The sequence below is a fragment of the Megalobrama amblycephala genome, linkage group LG1, assembly GCF_018812025.1.
Source record: "Megalobrama amblycephala isolate DHTTF-2021 linkage group LG1, ASM1881202v1, whole genome shotgun sequence".
NCBI lineage: Eukaryota > Metazoa > Chordata > Actinopteri > Cypriniformes > Xenocyprididae > Megalobrama > Megalobrama amblycephala.
The window spans coordinates 20,951,856-20,971,959 of NC_063044.1; the positions used below are offsets into that span (position 1 = coordinate 20,951,856).

The window sequence follows — 20,104 nt, forward strand, 5'->3', positions numbered from 1 at the left end:
CAACTTATGATTCGTGTCTATATGGACAAGAGACAAAGGAGCAGGAACAGAGTATGTACGTCTTGCGACGCATGACAGCTGGATCATCCTTGAAAGTACTCCTGCACCATCCACACGTTGCAAAGACATTTTTACTCTTCTCCATGTAACTCGATGTCCCATTGCTTGTAGAGACCCTTTCACCAGCCTGTATCCCGCATGAGGTGTTCTTCCCTTTATAGATCTAACCTTCTGATCAAGTTCATGATCAGAAAGATCAGAATAGTTGCTCCTAACCGACAGACTTTCCTCTTTCATTCGCCTGTATAAGGTTGATCTTGAAATGCCATGCACTTCAGCCAAAGAGGCCAGAGGTAAGTGCATGCTGAGCAAATCTTGGAGAGTTTCTTTTTGTATGTTTAGTCTGGGATGCCCCACACTTCCACTCCATTCAGGTACAGCAACATTGTCCAACAATGGAGGGACAACACTCTTTGAAAGATAATTGGCAATAACTTCATTTAACTGTTCTGTTCTAGAGCATCCACCACACCCTGGGGTATGTCTATATATGATGCTCCAGCTCGAACAAACTGTAACTCCTGACAGCAAACAAATTGGAGATATTCAAAGTCAATGGGATGCCTATTAACATTGCAACCAAGTCTATCCACAGACCTATGCAAAATCTGCCATTGTGTAGTCCTGCAAAGAGAAACAACATTTAAAAACAAAATTAGCTGATGTAACAAATACATAAAATTCAGAAGCATATATATTTTAACTGTGCACTCAGTTTTTGACTAAATCAAAATTCAGTTAATTGATCACAAATTACAATCACTGTTATTTCTTTACTTAAAAGGTACTATGTAACTTTTGGAGTTCTAGAGACATGCAGTTTCGTTAACAGACTCAATGCACTTGTGCTAAATAATCTATCAACTCAATGTTTGATCCAGAGTTTTCAGAATTATGCTCCAAATGGCGTGACGTCACGCGGGACGCCTATATTTTTACCCCAGAACCTAGGCCCAACTCTACGAACATCGAAAATAGTGCCTCTCAACCTTTACGCTGAGAAAATCCAAATGTGATTATGAATGTCAGCTCAGCTAGCAACACTGGACATCGACCACACGGCAAACGTTACTAATGGTGGCTCTGGCTGCTAGTGTTGGCTAACGTTAATAAAATCTAGTCAACGGTAACACTAACTACAGACTGGTCTAGCCAACGTTAAGTATTTAAATGGGACAGCATAAGAAGAGAGAATCAGTTCACTTGTCACTGCGTTTATGATATTAAATTAGTTATCTTACCCAGTAAACGACCTGTTGCGCGCCATTCTCGCTTCTCTTATCTTCTCGGTGGCAGCAGCAGCGGCGGGAAACCGTAGTGGGCGTGGCCAACTTGTCACTTCAATCGAGGGTGACCAATAGAAAAATGCCTTTCATCCAGGTTGGTAGAGACCGCCCACTGAGCTACAGCTTCACATGCAAACAAAACTTTTTCAACTTGCAAAACTTTTCAGCTTGCAAACCTATTCACCTCGCAAGCAAAATATTTTGACCCGCAAAAAAGACAGCAGAAAAGAGAGCAAAATGTGTGGGTTTGGGATGAAAAGTTCTCGAAGTGCACAAGGAAAAATAAAGGTTTTCAAAGATTTACACGCACTGCAAATAATTCTGTTATCAATTTCTTTATTTTTGAGCCTTAAGAAGACTTTTTTTGCAATATATATATTTTTTAATTACAAAATCTCAAACACAATATGTTTGTTTGAATAAAAAAGACACAAAAGAAACTCCATAGGAATGTACCATTTTGCTCTAATTAACGAAAAGTGGTGGATCACATCACCACAATAAGAAGACAGGTCAGAAGGCGATACAAGGAAGTACAACAACATGTTGTGCGGCTAATTAATGAGAGCAATGTTGAAATGAAGAGGCTTGAACATCGTCTGCTGGCTTTGACCACACCTCCACGTACAAACAGTAAAATATAGATGCGCACACATTTTTTCCCATATTGTGTTAAAGTTGTTTTTAATTATTATTTATTTGTTATCGAACTGTACTAGCTTAACTCAATAAATGTATTTATTTAGGTAGTATATGGAAGGCAAGACACATTTCAAATTATTGTTGTGTCGTCACCTTGAATTAAATAATTAATTTATCACTGTGTTATCATTCACCTTTTAACAGCAAATACAGAAGCTGCTGAGCCAATTTATGGAGCCCCACAAGAATTCAGTCCAAGCATAGATCAGTGTGAGTTACATATATTGCGTTTGTGATTAAACTTTGGAAAAGTTCTCTGAAAGGTGACATTATACATTTAATATGTCTTTTAATACAGGCTTTACAGATGCATGGGGAAGAAAGAAGATTCATGTGCTGCTTTCAAAAATAGGGCCCTACAAAATCTTCTTTTCTGACATAAGTAAGACTTCTCCTGGTGAGGAGCTCGAGAGTGAGGTACACAACCAAACATTTTTTATTTTTTACTTTGTTGTTATGCACAATAAACACAACATGCATGCACTTTCATGTAAACCTCGTTGTCAGCAGGTCATCAATGCATTCATGCACCTTGAGATCAAGAAATGTAATGCTCTGTTAGCAGAGCACGCCTTTTATATTGACAGTTACGAAATGGCCAGCATCTGGAAAGGCCATTCAACAAAGCGGAAGGTTGGTCTATTCAGTGTCATTAATATAAGGCTGAAAAAGCTTTGAATTCTATAAAAATCTTTTGTATTTTCAGATTGACCTGTCAGTGTACCACTATGTAATTGGTATCATAAACGACCACTGTCATTGGACAGTTATGGTATAGGATGCAACTTGCTTTGTTTTTTAAATAAACTAAACCAAAATGGTACACTAGTCTGCATAACTATGTTTTAAAATCCTGAAAGGTGATCATGCCAGCACAGAAGAAGAAGACTTTATTTTTAGACCCTCTGGGAGAAAGCATAGTAAAAATAGAGAAGTGCCAGGAAGTGACAAGGTATTAACAATGATATCAAAGATTATTATTTTTTTTTTTCCCAGTAACACATTTAAAACTGCAATGCGTAGCACTGTCATTTGTTACATTGTTGTTTGTTGATTTGAGGGCATTAATGAATCAGACAGGATACGATGCCTCTACCTGGTTGTTCGAGACTGTTCCTCATCCCATGCAGACTGACTCCTCATCCTGTGGAGTTTTTGCACTGAAGGTATTAATGATGTTATGATGATGGACATTAATTTCTAATATCACAGTCCTAAATGTGATTTTATTTATTTGTTTATTTTGTTGGTAGTTTGCCGAATGCATTCTTCAGTGAAGTGTCAGTGAAGAAGCTCAGGAGACACATCACTGTCACACTACTACAAAACAGTGGTACGGTTCATGGAAGTTGTTTATTCTCAAGTTCAGATAAAGCACTGCTCCTTTTAGGATACATTGTTTAAATCAATGATGCATGATCAGTCCTTTTAATTATTTTCTTATTGGGGAAAACACTTACCACGTAACAGATAACAAACAGTAGCCCAGGTAAATTTAAAATACATATATAATACAGGTGCTGGTCATATAATTAGAATATCAATCAAAAAATTGATTTATTTCACCAATTCGATTCAAAAAGTTAAACTTGTATATTATATTCATTCATTACACACAGACTGATATATTCCAAATGTTTATTTCTTTTAATTTTGATGATTATAACTGACAACTAAGGAAAATCCCAAATTCAGTATCTCAGAAAATTAGAATATTGTGAAAAGGTTCAATATTGAAGACACCTGGTGCCACACTCTAATCAGCTAATTAACTCAAAACACCTGCAAAAGCCTTTAAATGGTCTCTCAGTCTAGTTCTGTAGGCTACACAATCATGGGGAAGACTGCTGACTTGACAGTTGTCCAAAAGACGACCATTGACACCTTGCACAAGGAGGGCAAGACACAAAAGGTCATTGCAAAAGAGGCTGGCTGTTCACAGAGCTCTGTGTCCAAGCACATTAATAGAGAGGCGAAGGGAAGGAAAAGATGTGGTAGAAAAAAGTGTACAAGCAATAGGGATAACCGCACCCTGGAGAGGATTGTGAAACAAAAACCATTCAAAAATGTGGGGGAGAGTGGACTGCAGCTGGAGTCAGTGCTTCAAGAACCACTACGCACAGACGTACGCAAGACATGGGTTTCAGCTGTCGCATTCCTTGTGTCAAGCCACTCTTGAACAACAGACAGCGTCAGAAGCGGCTAAAGACAAAAAGGACTGGACTGCTGCTGAGTGGTCCAAAGTTATGTTCTCTGATGAAAGTAAATTTTGCATTTCATTTGGAAATCAGGGTCCCAGAGTCTGGAGGAAGAGAGGAGAGGCACACAATCCACGTTGCTTGAGGTCCAGTGTAAAGTTTCCACAGTCAGTGATAGTTTGGGGTGCCATGTCATCTGCTGGTGTTGGTCCACTGTGTTTTCTGACGTCCAAGGTCAACGCAGCCGTATACCAGGACATTTTAGAGCACTTCATGCTTCCTGCCAGGGGCGGTTTCTTCATTAGGGCAATAGGGCAACGCACCACCAAAGTGAGAAAGGGACAGATTTTTAATCACATTCAACCACCGAGTTACGCTAGCTGTCACTGCTGGTCCAATCACCGTCGAGTCATGCTCTGTGGAGTACCGCCTCTTTTTGGGCATTTCAGTCTGGCGGAGATTTGCCCCGACTGCTCTCATAGACTTCCATTCAAAGAACTTTTTTTTCGAACTGCAGGCACTGCAATGCATTCTCTATGGTTTCTGGGAGGGCTCGCACTAACGTGCTTTCGTCATCATACGTAACCTTAACTTGTGCAGCGGTTGGTGGAAACAAACATACCTCTATTAATAATTTTTTTTAAGCTGAAGTGACATTTAATAATTTCCTCAGTGCATAATTTACATTTCACAGACATATTCTCCATCTGTAAAAGTTAGAAAGTCGAGAATATTCCCATTTTGCAGTCAGGCGTGGACGAGCCTTCAGCAAGCACAAACTTCCGTGAACGAGCGCCGCCGCAAGCATGCGCGCCGAACAGACGGAGTTCAATATGAGTAAAATACATTTTGCTCAAAATATTCGTTGAAAATTAGATTTTGTTGGCGAACATAATTATGTCATATGTAGAATTTCGAACCTACAACTAAGCGTATTTGTACGATAGCAGTAACTGACTATTGTAGGGTAATCAAAATAATAATAATTATTAGTCTGTTCTTTTGTTTTTATTTATTTTCATTTTTAGTTTAGTGTATTTAATTTCTGCTTCAAAAAACATTTTGTTTTTAGATTGTAAAGGAACAATTTTAGAATGTAGCCTAGGCCTAATGTGATTTGACCCCTTTTTGCACATAATTTATAGCATATACTACACAGTAACATTCATGTTTGTTTTTATAGCCTTCAATATGAACATTGTTTCTAGGAAAATATTGGGCAGGATCTTAAATATATATCTTTTTTTAATTAAATACACATATATATATATTTTTTTTTAGATCTCAGCCCTATGGCATGCTTTAAATATGTTTTAAATAGATACATTATTATATCACTTGTTAAATGGTTATTTAACAATTAGACTATTCATTCCTGCATTTCTAAATAGTTTTTTTTTTTTTTTGCGCCCCCCCAAATATTTTTTGCACCAGCCGCCACTGCTTCCTGCTGCTGACCAACTTTATGGAGATGCAGATTTCATTTTCCAACAGGACTTGGCACCTGCACATAGTGTCAAAGCTACCAGTACCTGGTTTAAAGACCATGGTATCCCTGCACTTAATTGGCCAGCAAACTCTCCTGACATTAACCCCATAGAAAATCTATGGGGTATTGTGAAGAGGAAGATGCGATATGCCAGACCCAACAATGCAGAAGAGCTGAAGGCCACTATCTGAGCAACCTGGGCTCTCATAACACCTGAGCAGTGCCACAGACTGATCGACTCCATGCCACGCCGCATTGCTGCAGTAATTCAGGCAAAAGGAGCCCCAACTAAGTATTGAGTGCTGTACATGCTCATACTTTTCATGTTCATACTTTTCAGTTGGCCAAAATTTCTAAAAATCCTTTTTTTGTATTGGTCTTAAGTAATATTCTAATTTTCTGAGATACTGAATTTGGGATTTTCCTTAGTTGTCAGTTATAATCATCAAAATTAAAAGAAATAAACATTTGAAATGTATCAGTCTGTGTAAAGTATGTGTACAAATTGTACAGTTATTTAATCAATTTATGGGCGAAATATATTAATATAATAAATCATGAATACTTATGATTTATTATGATGCATATATCGAGCCAAGAGGGAATTATGCATATATATGTGAATCAATTACAACGAATTATAATCAATTACGTATATGATCAACTCTAGCTTAATAGTTGTTTAGAGAAACTATCCAAGTTTGTCCAGCAAACTGTTAGTTTCACAGACTATTAAAAAAGGAAGGTTATTCTCTGGCCACGAAAATAAACCTCATATCATAGCATCAAAGCGTAAAGCAATGGTGCTGGATAAAAAAATGTTAAAGTGACCTGGGTTTTATGAATGAGCAGCAGAACAATTGGGCATGAATATAATGTATTTAATATATGAAATTGATAATACAAAGGTTATACGGCTAAATATACACAGGCCATATACATATATACAGAAGTTAAAGTAAAGAAAGGGAAAGAGAGAAAACAAGTAGCAAAACTTACTAACAGTCCTTGAGAGCCAGCAGAGAAAATCTGTTTCATTAAAGGTGCTAAAGAGGATGTTTTGTTTTATACATTTTTGCAATATTACTTGAAACTGTCTTTACTAACTGATAAAAGACTATTTATTAGGTGCACTGAAAGGAATAATATTAATATACATCATCTGTGCACGAGGTAGGGCCTTAAAAACATCAGCCAATCGTTTACGCGATCATCGCGTAAACGATTGGCCCTCTGGCTTGTCAATCACTGCCGTGACATTCCTTGTGAGAGACGTGCGCGGATTGGCCCTCTGGCTTGTCAATCACTGCCATGACGCTCCTTGTGAGAGACGAGCGCGGCTGCGCACTCCAGTAGCTTTCCACACTCCACAGGCGCCGCATGCGATGTTTTTGTCAGGAGACAGGAGTAACAACTGCAGATTATGAGTTACCTGCGGTGAGTCCGACATAATGAATCCACTAACACGATACAGCGAATGCCGGTGGTAAACACTCGTTTTCCAATACTCGTGAACGAGTTTTGGGAGGCGTTCCCTCGAAAGGAGGGGGGGTTGTTCTTACGCATGCGCTCATTTCAAAAACTCAGTTACAGTCTTTGGTTTCTCAGTCGACGAAAAGATCCTCTTTATCACCTTTAAGTAGATTAGGTATATCGCATCTAATGATAGAGAAACGGTACTTTCATTAGTTTGCGCTGAGTTTCAAAAGATTCAGTGCTGCTGCAGTTTCGTTGGCTTCTTCCGTTTCCGCTGGAAGATTTTAACTGAGGACTTGAACGTTTGTTTTGCTGGAGATGGTGATCCCGAAAGGAGATGCGCACGTGATGGGAGCGCGGTCGCCTGAGACGTCCAGGAGAGACGTGCACAAGAGAAGGCGACGGCTGATTCAGAGAAAATCGAGAGAACACAAAGCACAACTGTTTGTGCTTGTCTTTTATGGACAAACAAAGCCAACACGCCTCCTTGGTTGGAACAACCAATGGTCAGGGTGCAGTGTTTGGTGGGCAAACTTTCTTTGTCTTGTGGCTTGATTTGCATAATTTATGAGTGTATTAGATCAGGGTACATTGTTCTTTGAAGTACCATTAAAAATAGAACAATTCATTTTACAGTTATGTGACATACATTGTTGAATGAGGCGTAAGGAGAGCTTTACATAGAGACCAAGCTAGTCAGGTGGGGAAGGCATACAAGGGAAGTTATAATTCAGTCAAATTTTTTAACATTAGAAATGACACTAGCACAACTACAGTCATTTAAACTAAGTCTAAACCTAGGACAACATACATGCACTTAAAATACACAATGGGTACATTTTGGCACAGTCATATTTTGAGAATAACTGTACAATCTCTAAGCATGTTTGTGTGTGTGTGTGTTTGTGTGTGTGTGTGTGTGTTTGTGGGTGCGTGTATGTGTATATGTGGTGTGTGTTGGAATTTGGCTGGTCTGTCTGGACCCACAAAAGGGGGTGGACCCTTTTGAAGTCTCCAGAGCTAGGAAGTGGGATTCTCTGTTTAACTTTAGTGGGTCCACAAAAGTGCCAAAGTGCCTGTCTCTCATTGGACCAGACAGAGCCGATCCGTGATTTACAAACACAGTTCAGCAGGCTAAAAGCATTCTGAAAATCCCAAAGTTTATTGACTAGTCTGATCTATCCAGACACTACACTGTGTGTAATGAATGAATATAATATACAAGTTTCACTTTTTGAATGGAATTAGTGAAATAAATCAACTTTTTGATGATATTCTAATTATATGACCAGCACCTGTAGTTTGTATACAGAGCGCAAGGTTTATGCTCATGCTCCAAGTCTTATTTGCTCCTTTAAGTGTATCTCTGTGGCTGAATTACAGCGCCACATACTGGTCTGTCATACATCGTTTTGATTCATTTCAGAGGTTTTGTGTGGATGCAGATATTTCTTGATATGAGAAAAAAAAGATTGTAAGCTCAGGCTTCGTGTGGACATAGCCTTAGTCGGCCAACTAACAAAAACTACCCGACAACTGACTCTCGGCTTGGCGTGTTCCTTCCTTAAGGCTTTTCTCCAGTGTGAGTTCTCATGTCATCTTTAAGGCTTTCTTTTCGACTGAAACTCTTTCCACACTGTTGATAGGCATAATGTTTATCTCCAGTGTGAATTCTCATGTGGATTTCAAGTCTTCCTTTTCTGTTGAAACTCTTCCCACACTCTTGACAGGTGTAAGGCTATTCTCCAGTGTGAATTTCATGTGATCTGTAAGGTTTCCTTTTCGATTAAATCTCTTTCCACACTCTTGGCAGGTGTAAGGCTTTTCTCCAGTGTAAATAGTTGTGCGGACTAGGGATGCTCACATTGACCGTTTAACCGTTAACCGAAAGTAAGAATTTTAACCGATTAATACTATCAGTTAAACGTTTTTTGTTTTTTTTTTGCTGCATGGTTATAGAAAAATATGCTATATATACATATATGCTTATTTGTTAACTCGCGGGGCGTTTCACACGTGCCAGACATATTTCGCTAAGCAACAAGCAAAATGAAGCGAGCGAAAAGAAGTAGCCTACTGACCATTTCGATAGAAAGGGTCAGGCGCGCCGTTGGCACGGGGGACAGGGGATCAGGAGGACCCCCGCAGTTTTGAAAAGACAGAAATCGACCCCCGCACTTTTGATAAGGGCTGCTTCAATCAGTCACAATATATCATCTTTTAGCTTAGGATATTTTCTTTCAAATGAGACCATTTTCACGTTTCTGTGAGCTTTCGTTCATAAATAATCAACTGTTTTGTCGCAGATGTGAAGAAGAGGAAATGCGCTCTCGAACAGAGAAACAGGCGATCTCCAAGCAATCGATCACAGCGTGCTAACGTTTTAGGACAGGTCGATGGTATATAAATCGTGGCCGAACGTTAGCGTTTGTCAATCAAGCAAAACCGTCCATTCAGAAACCGAGAAATTTGACACTTTAAGGTAAGAGGCTGATCTCTCAGATTGACGCGCGAGCTGGCTTGACTGAAGTTTTCGTGAGGATTTGTAGTTTATGGACTGTTTTGAGTTAAAAGCATTGATGGCATCTATAAAAGAGATATCTAAAAGCGAAACGAAAATTATTGCCTCGACCGGCGACACAGTGGGGAGGACGCACGAGAGGAGACCTGCGCGTTTAATTGGTATGTGTATAGCTACTGTAATACTGCATTTACAAAGCTTACCAGTGGCATGCACTTTGATCACGAAAGTGAAAGTGCCTTTTGCGGTCGCATCGTGGTGCCCCCGCGTTCCCATTTCTCTCGATGTGAACCGTGAGCTCCAGTCCATTACAATTTAGGGCCATGGTATACTTCATTTCCCGCATTCCGCTTAGTCTCGTGCGCGAGCCTTTCAAAGAAACTCCTTTGCCCATGAGCGCGGAAAGACGCGTTCGGTATGCACATGTGCACCGTCCGTGGTCATAACAATAACAATCCTTGAGGTAGGCCTGCTATTTTTATTTGACGGAAAAAATGTCTAAAATACCGGTTGTTCAAAGCTTCAATGGATTCACCGTGTTTTTGTTTTGTCATCTTAATTTGTTAAACATTTAAGTGAAAAATATTTAGTGTAGGCCTATTTATTTTATGCCTTTTATTGAAATTATTTTTTTCTGTTGTCAGAAACGCTGCAGGTGCATGACAATTTGATAATGTGAATCCAGGTTCTGTTGTTTATCTGTTCTATGCTGCTGTTTGCATGTTAAAATAAACCCGTGGAAGACACAGACACTCGTCAATTGTATTTTTTATTTAATGTCATAGCCTATATATGTCATATTATCATCATATAGGCTTTACAATATTATAATCTTATCGGTTAACGGTTAATAATCGGATAACGAGCGTCGGTTGTCGGTCGAGAAATTTAACCGAAATGAGCATCCCTAGTGCGGACTGTAGGGTTTTCTTTGTCACTGAAACTTTCCACATTGTCGGCAGATATATGGCTTTTCTCCAGTGTGAATTCTCATTTGATCTTTTTCCACACTGTTGTCAGGTGTGAGGTTTCTCTCGAGTGTGAATTCTCATGTGGACTTTAAGGCTTCTTTTAAGACTGAAACTTTCTCCACATTGTTGGCAGATATATGGCTTTTCTCCAGTGTGAATTCTCATGTGGACTTTAAGGCTTTCTTTACATCTGTAACTTTTTCCACATTGTTGGCAGATATATGGCTTTTCTCCAGTGTGAATTCTCATGTGGACTTTAAGGCTTTCTTTACATCTGTAACTTTTTCCACATTGTTGGCAGATATATGGCTTTTCTCCAGTGTGAATTCTCATGTGGACTTTAAGGCTTTCTTTACATCTGTAACTTTTTCCACATTGTTGGCAGGTGTAAGGATTCTCTCCAGTGTGAATACTCATGTGGACTTTAAGGCTTCTTTTAAGACTGAAACTTTCTCCACATTGTTGGCAGATATATGGCTTTTCTCCAGTGTGAATTCTCATGTGGACTTTAAGGCTTCCTTTACATGTGTAACTTTTTCCACACTGTTGGCAGCTTAAAGGTTTCTCCCCAGTGTGAATTCTCATGTGGATTTCAAATCTTCCTTTTCTATTGAAACTCTTTCCACACTCTTGACAAGTGTAAGGCTTTTCTCCAGTGTGAATAGTCATGTGGACTGTAAGGTTTCCTTTGTCACTGAAACCCTTTCCACATTGTCGGCAGATATATGGCTTTTCTCCAGTGTGACTTCTCATGTGGATTTTAAGGCTTTCTTCACGTGTGAAACTCTTTCCACACTGTTGACAGGTAAAAGGTTTCTCTCCAGTATGAATTCTCATGTGGTTTTTAAAGCTTTCTTTATGTCTGAAACTCTTTCCACAGTGTTGGCAGGTGAAAGGTTTCTCTCCAGTATGAATTCTCATGTGGACTTTAAGGGTTTTTTCACATGTGAAACTCTTTCCACACTGTTGGCAGGTGAAATAACTTTTAGTTCCAGTCTTTTGAGCTCTTTCTTGTGAGGAAGCCTGTGTCGCTCTTTCCCCAGTCATGAAATGTTTATAATAATGTTTTTCCTCTTCTTGCCTTTCATTAAGTTCATGACTCGTCTTTTTCAATGCCATCAGGTCTAGAGCAAAAATAGACATAGAACAATTTAGACATTTAAAGTATCAAAACCAACAACATGTTTGTATCCAATGGATCAGGGATGAGCAGCTTTCGTACTGGAGGACCAATCTTTTGCAGAGTTAAGTTTCATCCCTAATCAAATACACCTGCCTCTAATTTTCAAGCATTCCTGAAGACTTAAGGCTGATTTTTACTTCTGCATCGTGTGTACCCCGTAGGTACGATATTGGCTGTGAGTACCACATGTAGCCTATGATGTAGCCTGATGTGCACCTCTCAAAAAAAAATGTAACACGTTAATTCTACCCAGACCGCAAGCGCTGTGATTGGTCTGTTAGAATCCCTCTCTTGGGTCAAAAAATTGGTGCGGAGCAATCGGAGAAGAGCGAGTGTGTGGCAAGGGGTGCGTGGTTCAGCGAGGTCTACAGCAGGAGAGAGAGGCAGGAGACGAGTTCAAACCATTAAACAATATATGCAAACAAAACATATTGTTACATGTGCCCTGGGTCCATGTTCTATTATCATCATATGGACTTAATTTCCCACTATCCCCAACCTAGGAACCAATCATTCACTCACACCTGTTTCCCATCAGTGACACTTTATAAGCTGCACTCACACACACACCCATTGCTAAATTATCCGGGTCTCATTTAATTTGATTTCGAAGGCTGCGTCCTCAAGAGGACGAGTTCTGAGAGTTGCGCTCTCAGCCAATGAATGAAAATTATTAATAAATTTGTATGTAATTTGAAAAGAAAATGTATTTACTTGTTTTATTTTGGATTATGCTTGAAGAGCTGGCTTATGTACAACAGATATCTGTTACAGAGACAAAAGAGGAGGATATTAGGAAGAATATAGTTTAAAACAAAAACAAGCTTGAAACTACTTACATTTAAACTCATCTTCGCTTGAATGTACATTTGCAGATGCCACCATTTATTATTTATTTTTTTCAAATAAATGACGGTTGTTAACAGCGACGCAAAGAATTGTGGGCTATCTGCAGCAGCGAAGGATACACCTCATGCATTCTCCGAATTCCTGTGAAAGAAAAACGCATTCAAAAGGTCGCGTTCAGAGAGTCCTACTTTTCTGAAATGATACAGCCTCAATGACATATGCAATCTTCGAATGCGACCTCTGGAGGAAGCAGCCTTCAAAATGAGACACAGCTATCATTTAGCCTTGTATCCGACCTTGTCTCCATGTTCCTTGATACTTGCCAGTGTTTTTGACCCTGGACTGTTTTCTTGTTTATGATTGTTTGCTGCCTGCCTAGACCTTTGCCTGTGATTGGATTATTCTTTTGCCTTGCCTTCTTGTATCTGTTTGCTGGCGTTTGACCCTCTGCCTGTACGACTACGCTCATCCTAATAATAAAGCCTGAATGTGGATCTCCAACTCCGTTGTCCCGTCCCATACATTACACATATAAAGGACAAAAGCATTTAAGCTCAAGCAGCGCGAACGGGAAAAACACTAATAAAGCAGACAGCGCCAGTTATCATACAAAATGTAATGTACATAATACACTCGAGTCAGTATATGATTATCGTGTTTATATTGTTTCACATGTTCATGTTGAGAAAAAAACTATAATATCCACATGCTCGGGTGAGAAAACAAGCTGCACTGACAGACGTTGCAGAGACACAAAGATAACGATAATACACAACGCTGTGCTAAGCTAAGTTTCTAACAGCAGCACTTTGTATTTTCTGTTCGTAAATATATCTCCCTCGATGAAACTTAAAGGAAGCATATGTCTCAAAATCATTTTGCTATCACATAAGTTATCTTCTCTGCTCACTTGGGTTACAGCTGCGCTTACCTGTCGTGAATGCAGTGATGGACAGCTGTCTTTCCTCATTTGACGGGTGTTTTGATTTCACGTGCTTTCTCGTTATGGTGGTGATATTATGATAACTCAGTTTCAGTAATTCATTTGATCAAAAGTAATTCCATTTTGTAAGATCATTTTCATCTAAGTAATTCCAAACTTCACGAGGCAGGTGATAACATTTTGTGACGATCAAATAAAATAAACCTTTTAAACATGCTCCACAGCGCCACCCAGTGCATTTAGTTATAACTGCAAGTTTTAGTTCTTAGGATTTATCATGGATTCACTGCATTACGGCCTGCAAAGCAACAGAGTAAAATTCAAATAGTCTTTTTATTTTTTCAAATATTAATTACAGATTGAATATTTAAATATTGGACTATTTGTGCACACCCCTTGTATAGACTACTGCGCAGTGTCTCGGGTGTAGGTGCAACACAGAAATAAAAATCAGCCTTTACTATTACATTTTGGGGTTGGGTTAATTTTTTAAAGGTGTGTTTGATCAATGATGGAGATAAACTCTACAGAATAGTGTCTCTCCAGGACCAGAGTTGCCCGTCTATAGATCTTATACAGCAGTGGTTTTCAAACCTGGTCCAAAAGAACCCATCGCTGCACATTTTGTATGTATCCTTTATTTTTCACATCTGGTTAAGATCACCAGCCTGTTAGAAGATTGCTGACATTGATGGAGGAATTTACAAACTACAATGTCTGTTCATCACTAAGGTTTATATACCAGACACAATATAAACCTAAATATACTCAAATTAATTAAATTAATTGGAAAGTATTTAACTATTCAATAAGTAATAGAAGATATTTGTTGTTGTGATGATGTCAGACATAGCACACACAATAGTAAGTAAGCCATTCTGTACTCCGGCACGGTTAGCGATCTCACTGCCCCTTCAAACAGGCCAGGGCCCGGTACAGAGCGATCACACTAGTGACATTAGACGGAAAGAATGAGTGCTTATGAGATGTGTTTTCCTCAGCACAAAACTGGTTATACTGTAACTATGGTTAACTTCACAGACTTCAGTGAATGAATACCAGTACAAACTAGTGCGTCAAACAGACGGAGCACAGTTGAATAGAAATGAAACACTAGACGTCCTGTTCCTGGAGATCTACGTACATTCAGAGTTCAGACACACCTGAAGCAGTGAATTAAGATCTTCAGGGGCACTTGATAATTGCAGGCAGGTGTGTTTGATCAGGGTTGGATCTAAACCAAAGAGCTTAGAACCCAGGAGGCGACACTTTGATACTCTTTGGGTAACCGCCACTAGATGGCGCTCCAGTAGCGTGGCCGCCATTATGGGGTGAAAATACTAACTCAGGGGTCGGCAACCCAAAATGTTCAAAGAGCCATATTGGACCAAAAAAAACAAAAAACAAATTGTTGGATTTTGAGGTAAAATCATATATATTGTATTGTTATATATTATGTTGACAAATCATCAATTAAATATTTACCATCTTATATTCTCTGGTTTTAAAATAAACAGCCGCAAAAAAAATAAAAGCCTTATATAAGCCTTATATGAAGGCAACACAGACCAAATCAACCGTAATTTTTACAAATACTACTTCTGTAAGTGTATATTAGCTATATTAGCCTACTATCATTTGTTTTGAAATGACTAGCGGCCGGTCAGTAGACTACATTTGCCGCTGGCTCTTAATACCTACATAATGAGGTCTTATTAATCTATTATTCCTGAGTAATAATAAACCTTACGTATATATTTAAAAACTGCTGAAACCAGCACACTTCAAAAAATAAGCAAATGGATCAATGGAGTTAGGAAGGTGCTCTTTAAAATCCTTTTCATTCAATTCACAGAAACAGCTGGACTCCAGGCAGAGAAACATTAAGTAATATGGATTTGCATTTATCATCATATGAAGCACAAGAGACTTTTAAATTGAAAGGAATGCAAAAGGAATCTGTGGTGTAATATACGGAAAAGGACATATCGCTTTCCTATATTGATATAATATTATTGTTATATATTATACCAGACACAGGTTGACTCTCTCTCTCTCGCTCTCGCTCTCTCAAATCATCAATTAAATATTTACCATCGTTTTAGAGTTATATTGGACCAACTGCATAATTGTGTGGCGGAAGGAAGTTTAAAATAAACACTCCGTTGTTGTTCTGACAAAAACTATAACGTACTGTAAAACTATATGTTTTAGGGCTGGACGATATACTCGTGTATATTGCTCATAACATTGATATAAGTGATTACGTGGACTTAAACCTACCTATATTGTAGTTCTATAAAATATTCACAGGCAGATTTGCTTTATGTATTTCCCGGCGTCAAATCAGGCACATATAAATGTCAGGAAACACGACTCCTGGCTACATCTCAATATGCAGGGATTAGGTTTATTTGACAAGTTGTAAGAAACACTTTCAAGTCCAACCTTTAGTGTAATTCATTTGTTTAACTCGCGTTTTCTCAATTTCCCAAATTAAATCCAGTCACTCAGCAGGTTTTTTTGCCACTCAGTCCAGCTGATGGAGCGCGCTTTCGGCGGGAAAGTTACGTCGATGCATACACTCGCGCCGCACTGAAACGTGTGTCGCAAGCTATGACGCAAATCTTCGTTGACAGAAATGTTGAAATTTAATATTTATTATACACATTTTTACAGCATTGGAAAACGTTAAGAATGTTTGTGTCATGTTTGTCCTCTTACAGAAACCATATGAAAACAAAAAATATTTTTCCATTTTCATACATTTTTTAAAAAGCTCCAGGGAGCCACTAGGAGAGCGATAAAGAGCCGCGGGTTGCCGACCTCCGTACTAACTGGACCACAGAATTCTTCACATCTTGCGCACACAAAACCTGCGAATTTCACTTTCAAATCAGAAGCGCAATTGGTGGATCCAAAATGATCAATATTCATTCAGGTTTCCAATAGCGCTGACTAGTGGTTGAAGTAGTCGATCTCTCAACTACTCGATTAGTCTATGCAAGCCCTAGCGCATGTGCGCTGTTTTTGTTGTAAACTCAATTTGTGCAGAGGGTGAAAATAACGCAACAGGAGCATGTTGGAGGCTTGATCTGAACATCTGAAGTCTCTGATTTTGTATGCAAAATTATTGTGTTATCTACTTAGTTTCAATTACTATTGGCTTTTAAAGAGACACACAAACAGGAGTCCTTGGCATACATTCCTTACAAAAATACATTTATATATTTAAGGTAAAAAATTTACAAAATATCTTTATGAAACATGATCTTTACTTAATATATTTTAGGCATAAAAGAGCAATTGATTTTGAATTTTGACCCATACTGCATTGTTGGCTATTGCTACAAATATACCCGTGTGACTTGTGACTGGTTTTGTGGTCCAGGATCACATTTAATGGAAACAGTGTTTGATGTTTGATGCTGTCATGAATCAAACAACAGCTTCACCGAGTGCCTATTCTTGATCTCCTCACGATTACATTTCGATGACTTGCATCTCTTCCCCACCGCAGAAACCACCACAGATTCATCAGTGCCGTCAAAAGTATTCATTTTTCGGTCTTTCTGTTTTTTTGTTTTTGTTTTTTTAATCAAAGTACAAAGCAGATTAGGAAAATTAGGAAGCCGGGTGTATTCAGAGAGCATCCGTTACTGTTTAGTGCGCGGAATGGTGCGTTGTGATTGGTTAAGCGGATATATCGCGTTCTGCAGAAAAGGAGACTGGCATTTGTCACGTTTGGGAAAAAAGGGAGAACACAGGAGAAAATAACACGATGGAAATCGCATTTTGCTCAAAATGAATAAATTACTTTTTAATAGCATTTATCGTGGAAACTTTTTAATGGCATTTATCATATTTTTTTGTTTGTTTGCTTATCGTGTTCGTGTTTTAAGGCCTGGAAGAATGGACAGTCCTTATCTGCCTTATCTAGGTGGATCCTCATAAGATGCTCCTTGAGACATGAAGACGTTTCATGGCTTCGTTTGAAAACACTTGTTCGCAGAGTAAACACATTGGGAGTTGGGCATTGGTAGGAGAAGGTATAAATCCATAATTAAGGTATTCAATAGAACATTGTCTGCATTTTTTCTTGTTCGGCGGCGCCATTTTTTATGATAGTATATTTGCCCGTGCAAAAGTGGACCGATCTTTTTTTGAATTCACTGTTTGTGGACTGTGATTTTGAACAGAAAAGTGACTAAATGTTAGAAGCTATTATGCATGGAAGACTGAAATGCAGGATTTGTTGTGACACATTATAAACTGAAAGAATAAGTAATACCAATATCAATCAAAAAAAATGTTGCAATTCTTGTTTTATGTTAAATGGTTGATTAATTTGTTAAATGTAAAAATCTTAAATTAGAAAATAGTTAAATTAATTAAATTAATAAATAGTAGTAATTATTAAAAATAAATGAGCATATGAGACTGTTTATTGACATGTTTAAAACAGTTTAATAAAGCCAGCATTTAAAAACATTTTCCATTTTTTTTTTCATTATCTATTTGAAAATCTAGTTAAAATATGCTAACAAATCAACTTCCGACTTTCTCCCTGGCCGAAGAAAAAAAAACATTCATGATTTATAAATGTATTTTTCATGAAAGTACGTTGTAATTATAGGCCTAAATACCTTGGTAACACCTTGTGTATTCATCAGTGGTATAATAAATACAATTAAAATTAGTTTATGTTTATAATTAGTAAAATAGAAACAATCTTCTAACAAGGGTAAATTAATAATTAAATTAATATTGTATTATTAATTTTTACCTATCTTGAAAGTATCCGAGTAGCGTTTCGTGCTCAGGTGTGACGGTGGAATTAATACATTACCTAAATGTGATTACCAAATATATTTATATTATCCATCATATTGTCATTTTCTCCTTACAGTCTTGCAAGTTAACAATAATGCCTGACCAGTAAATTATTTTGTGAACAAAGAAAACATTTTGGCATCAGGCATTAGTTAATTAATGCCTAAAAAAGTTTAAAAAATGTTTCACCTTATAAATAAAAGTTAGTTTAATTAATTTAAAGATTTGTTATAGCTTAAAATTATTTATTGAAAATGTAAGTTCTTAATTTAATATACTTTTTAATGGCTTGTCAACTTCCTATTCCTCTGCTGCGAGATTCTTGTCAGCGCTTGAGCGCTGGTCGTTGCAAAAGAAACTTTAGCTTTGATGTCGCATTAAACTGGCAGATTTTAGAATGTTGTAGGCAATTCTTTTGCAAGTAATTACAAGTTTAATCTTGTCTTGCCTGGATCTTTGGTGTAAACGTGTGAACACCTAAACCAAGAACACCTGAACAACTCCCTTTCAGAAATCTTGTTCTCTGAAGGCCCCGTTGAGAAACACTACACACATAGTATTGAGTTTAATTACAAGTAACCAAACCCTAACTCTAGCTCTACAGTAAGTCCACTTGAAGGAGCCAATGAACCGACTGAGTGAATTCGGACACTTTTCTGTAAGATTATACTTCTGCATATTCTCTATTTCTGTAGAGCTGGACATTTTAATAATGATCAAATGACTGAGTTCAGCTGTGAGAATAAAACCAACCTGTTTGTTCCTCAGTTTCTTCATGTTTCACTCTGAATGTTTCTTCAATCTTCACGTCTTCAGTCTCATCTTTAATAATTATCTTCATATCTTCACTTTCCTCTTTAATAGACTCCATCTTCATGTCTTCAGTCTCCTCTTTAATAAACACCATCTTTATATCTTCACTCTCCTCCTCTTTAATGAACTCCATCTTTAATAAGAGAATAACAGTTATTGGTCTAATGACCCGGTTAGAGAAAAAAAAACACTCAAAACTAACGCTGCAAATTAATAAACTTAATATTTAGGCATTTATGAGTGATGAAAACATGATTAGTTAGTTTGCTAGTGTTTGTTGTTGTCGTTCATGTTCACTGTTTGAGCAGCATGTGTCGTGATTCACTGAATCATTTCTCAAAGTGTTTGATTCAATTGACTCGGAGTTGAAAAGTTCAGTTTCTCCATCATGACTCTCCAAAACTGAACTCGTGTTCATGATAAACTGATGTATGATATATATATAGAGAGAGAAATGAGACGCAGGTTTAGCTGTTTCTCATCAGTTTTACTCACACAAATATCCTTCATTACAGTTAGATAAAGAATCACAATGTTATTTTAAATAGTAACTAACTTATAACATCGCTCGTTTAAAACAAAACACACAACTATAAATCACTGAACTGTTTCTATCGATTAAAACAGGTTAAATTCTTAAAACAAACCTTTCTTCAGCAGAATCACAGCAGATGCAGGAGCTCGGCGCAGTCTTATGACGTCATGTCATCACTACAAAATAAAAGTCTTGTCTACAATGCCAGGTGAAAAAAATACTATAGTAAAATTTACTATACTGTT

The 20,104-nt window shown here is 37.8% G+C and overlaps 2 protein-coding genes across 3 annotated transcripts in view; both read right to left on the bottom strand.

Annotated features, from left to right (window-relative positions):
• Positions 1–20,104, bottom strand: part of LOC125244061 (stonustoxin subunit alpha-like) — a 1,172,099-nt gene that overhangs the window by 112,651 nt on the left and 1,039,344 nt on the right. The window lies entirely within an intron of this gene.
• Positions 7,259–20,023, bottom strand: LOC125244502 (gastrula zinc finger protein XlCGF57.1-like). The gene is made up of 3 exons (XM_048154578.1): positions 19,972–20,023; positions 19,265–19,457; positions 7,259–11,827 (listed from the first exon to the last, which is right to left on the bottom strand). Exons 2-3 carry the CDS (start codon positions 19,455–19,457, stop codon positions 10,749–10,751), a joined length of 1,272 nt encoding a protein of 423 aa, XP_048010535.1. The 5' UTR covers positions 19,972–20,023; the 3' UTR covers positions 7,259–10,748.

Coding starts and splice junctions, on each gene's coding strand:
- LOC125244502 (XM_048154578.1), bottom strand. CDS start 19,457: ATGGAGTTCATTAAAGAGGAGGAGAGTGAAGATATAAAGATGGTGTTT. Junction 11,828..19,264: donor AGAAACTGAGGAACAAACAG/GTTGGTTTTATT, acceptor TTTTTGCTCTAG/ACCTGATGGCATTGAAAAAG.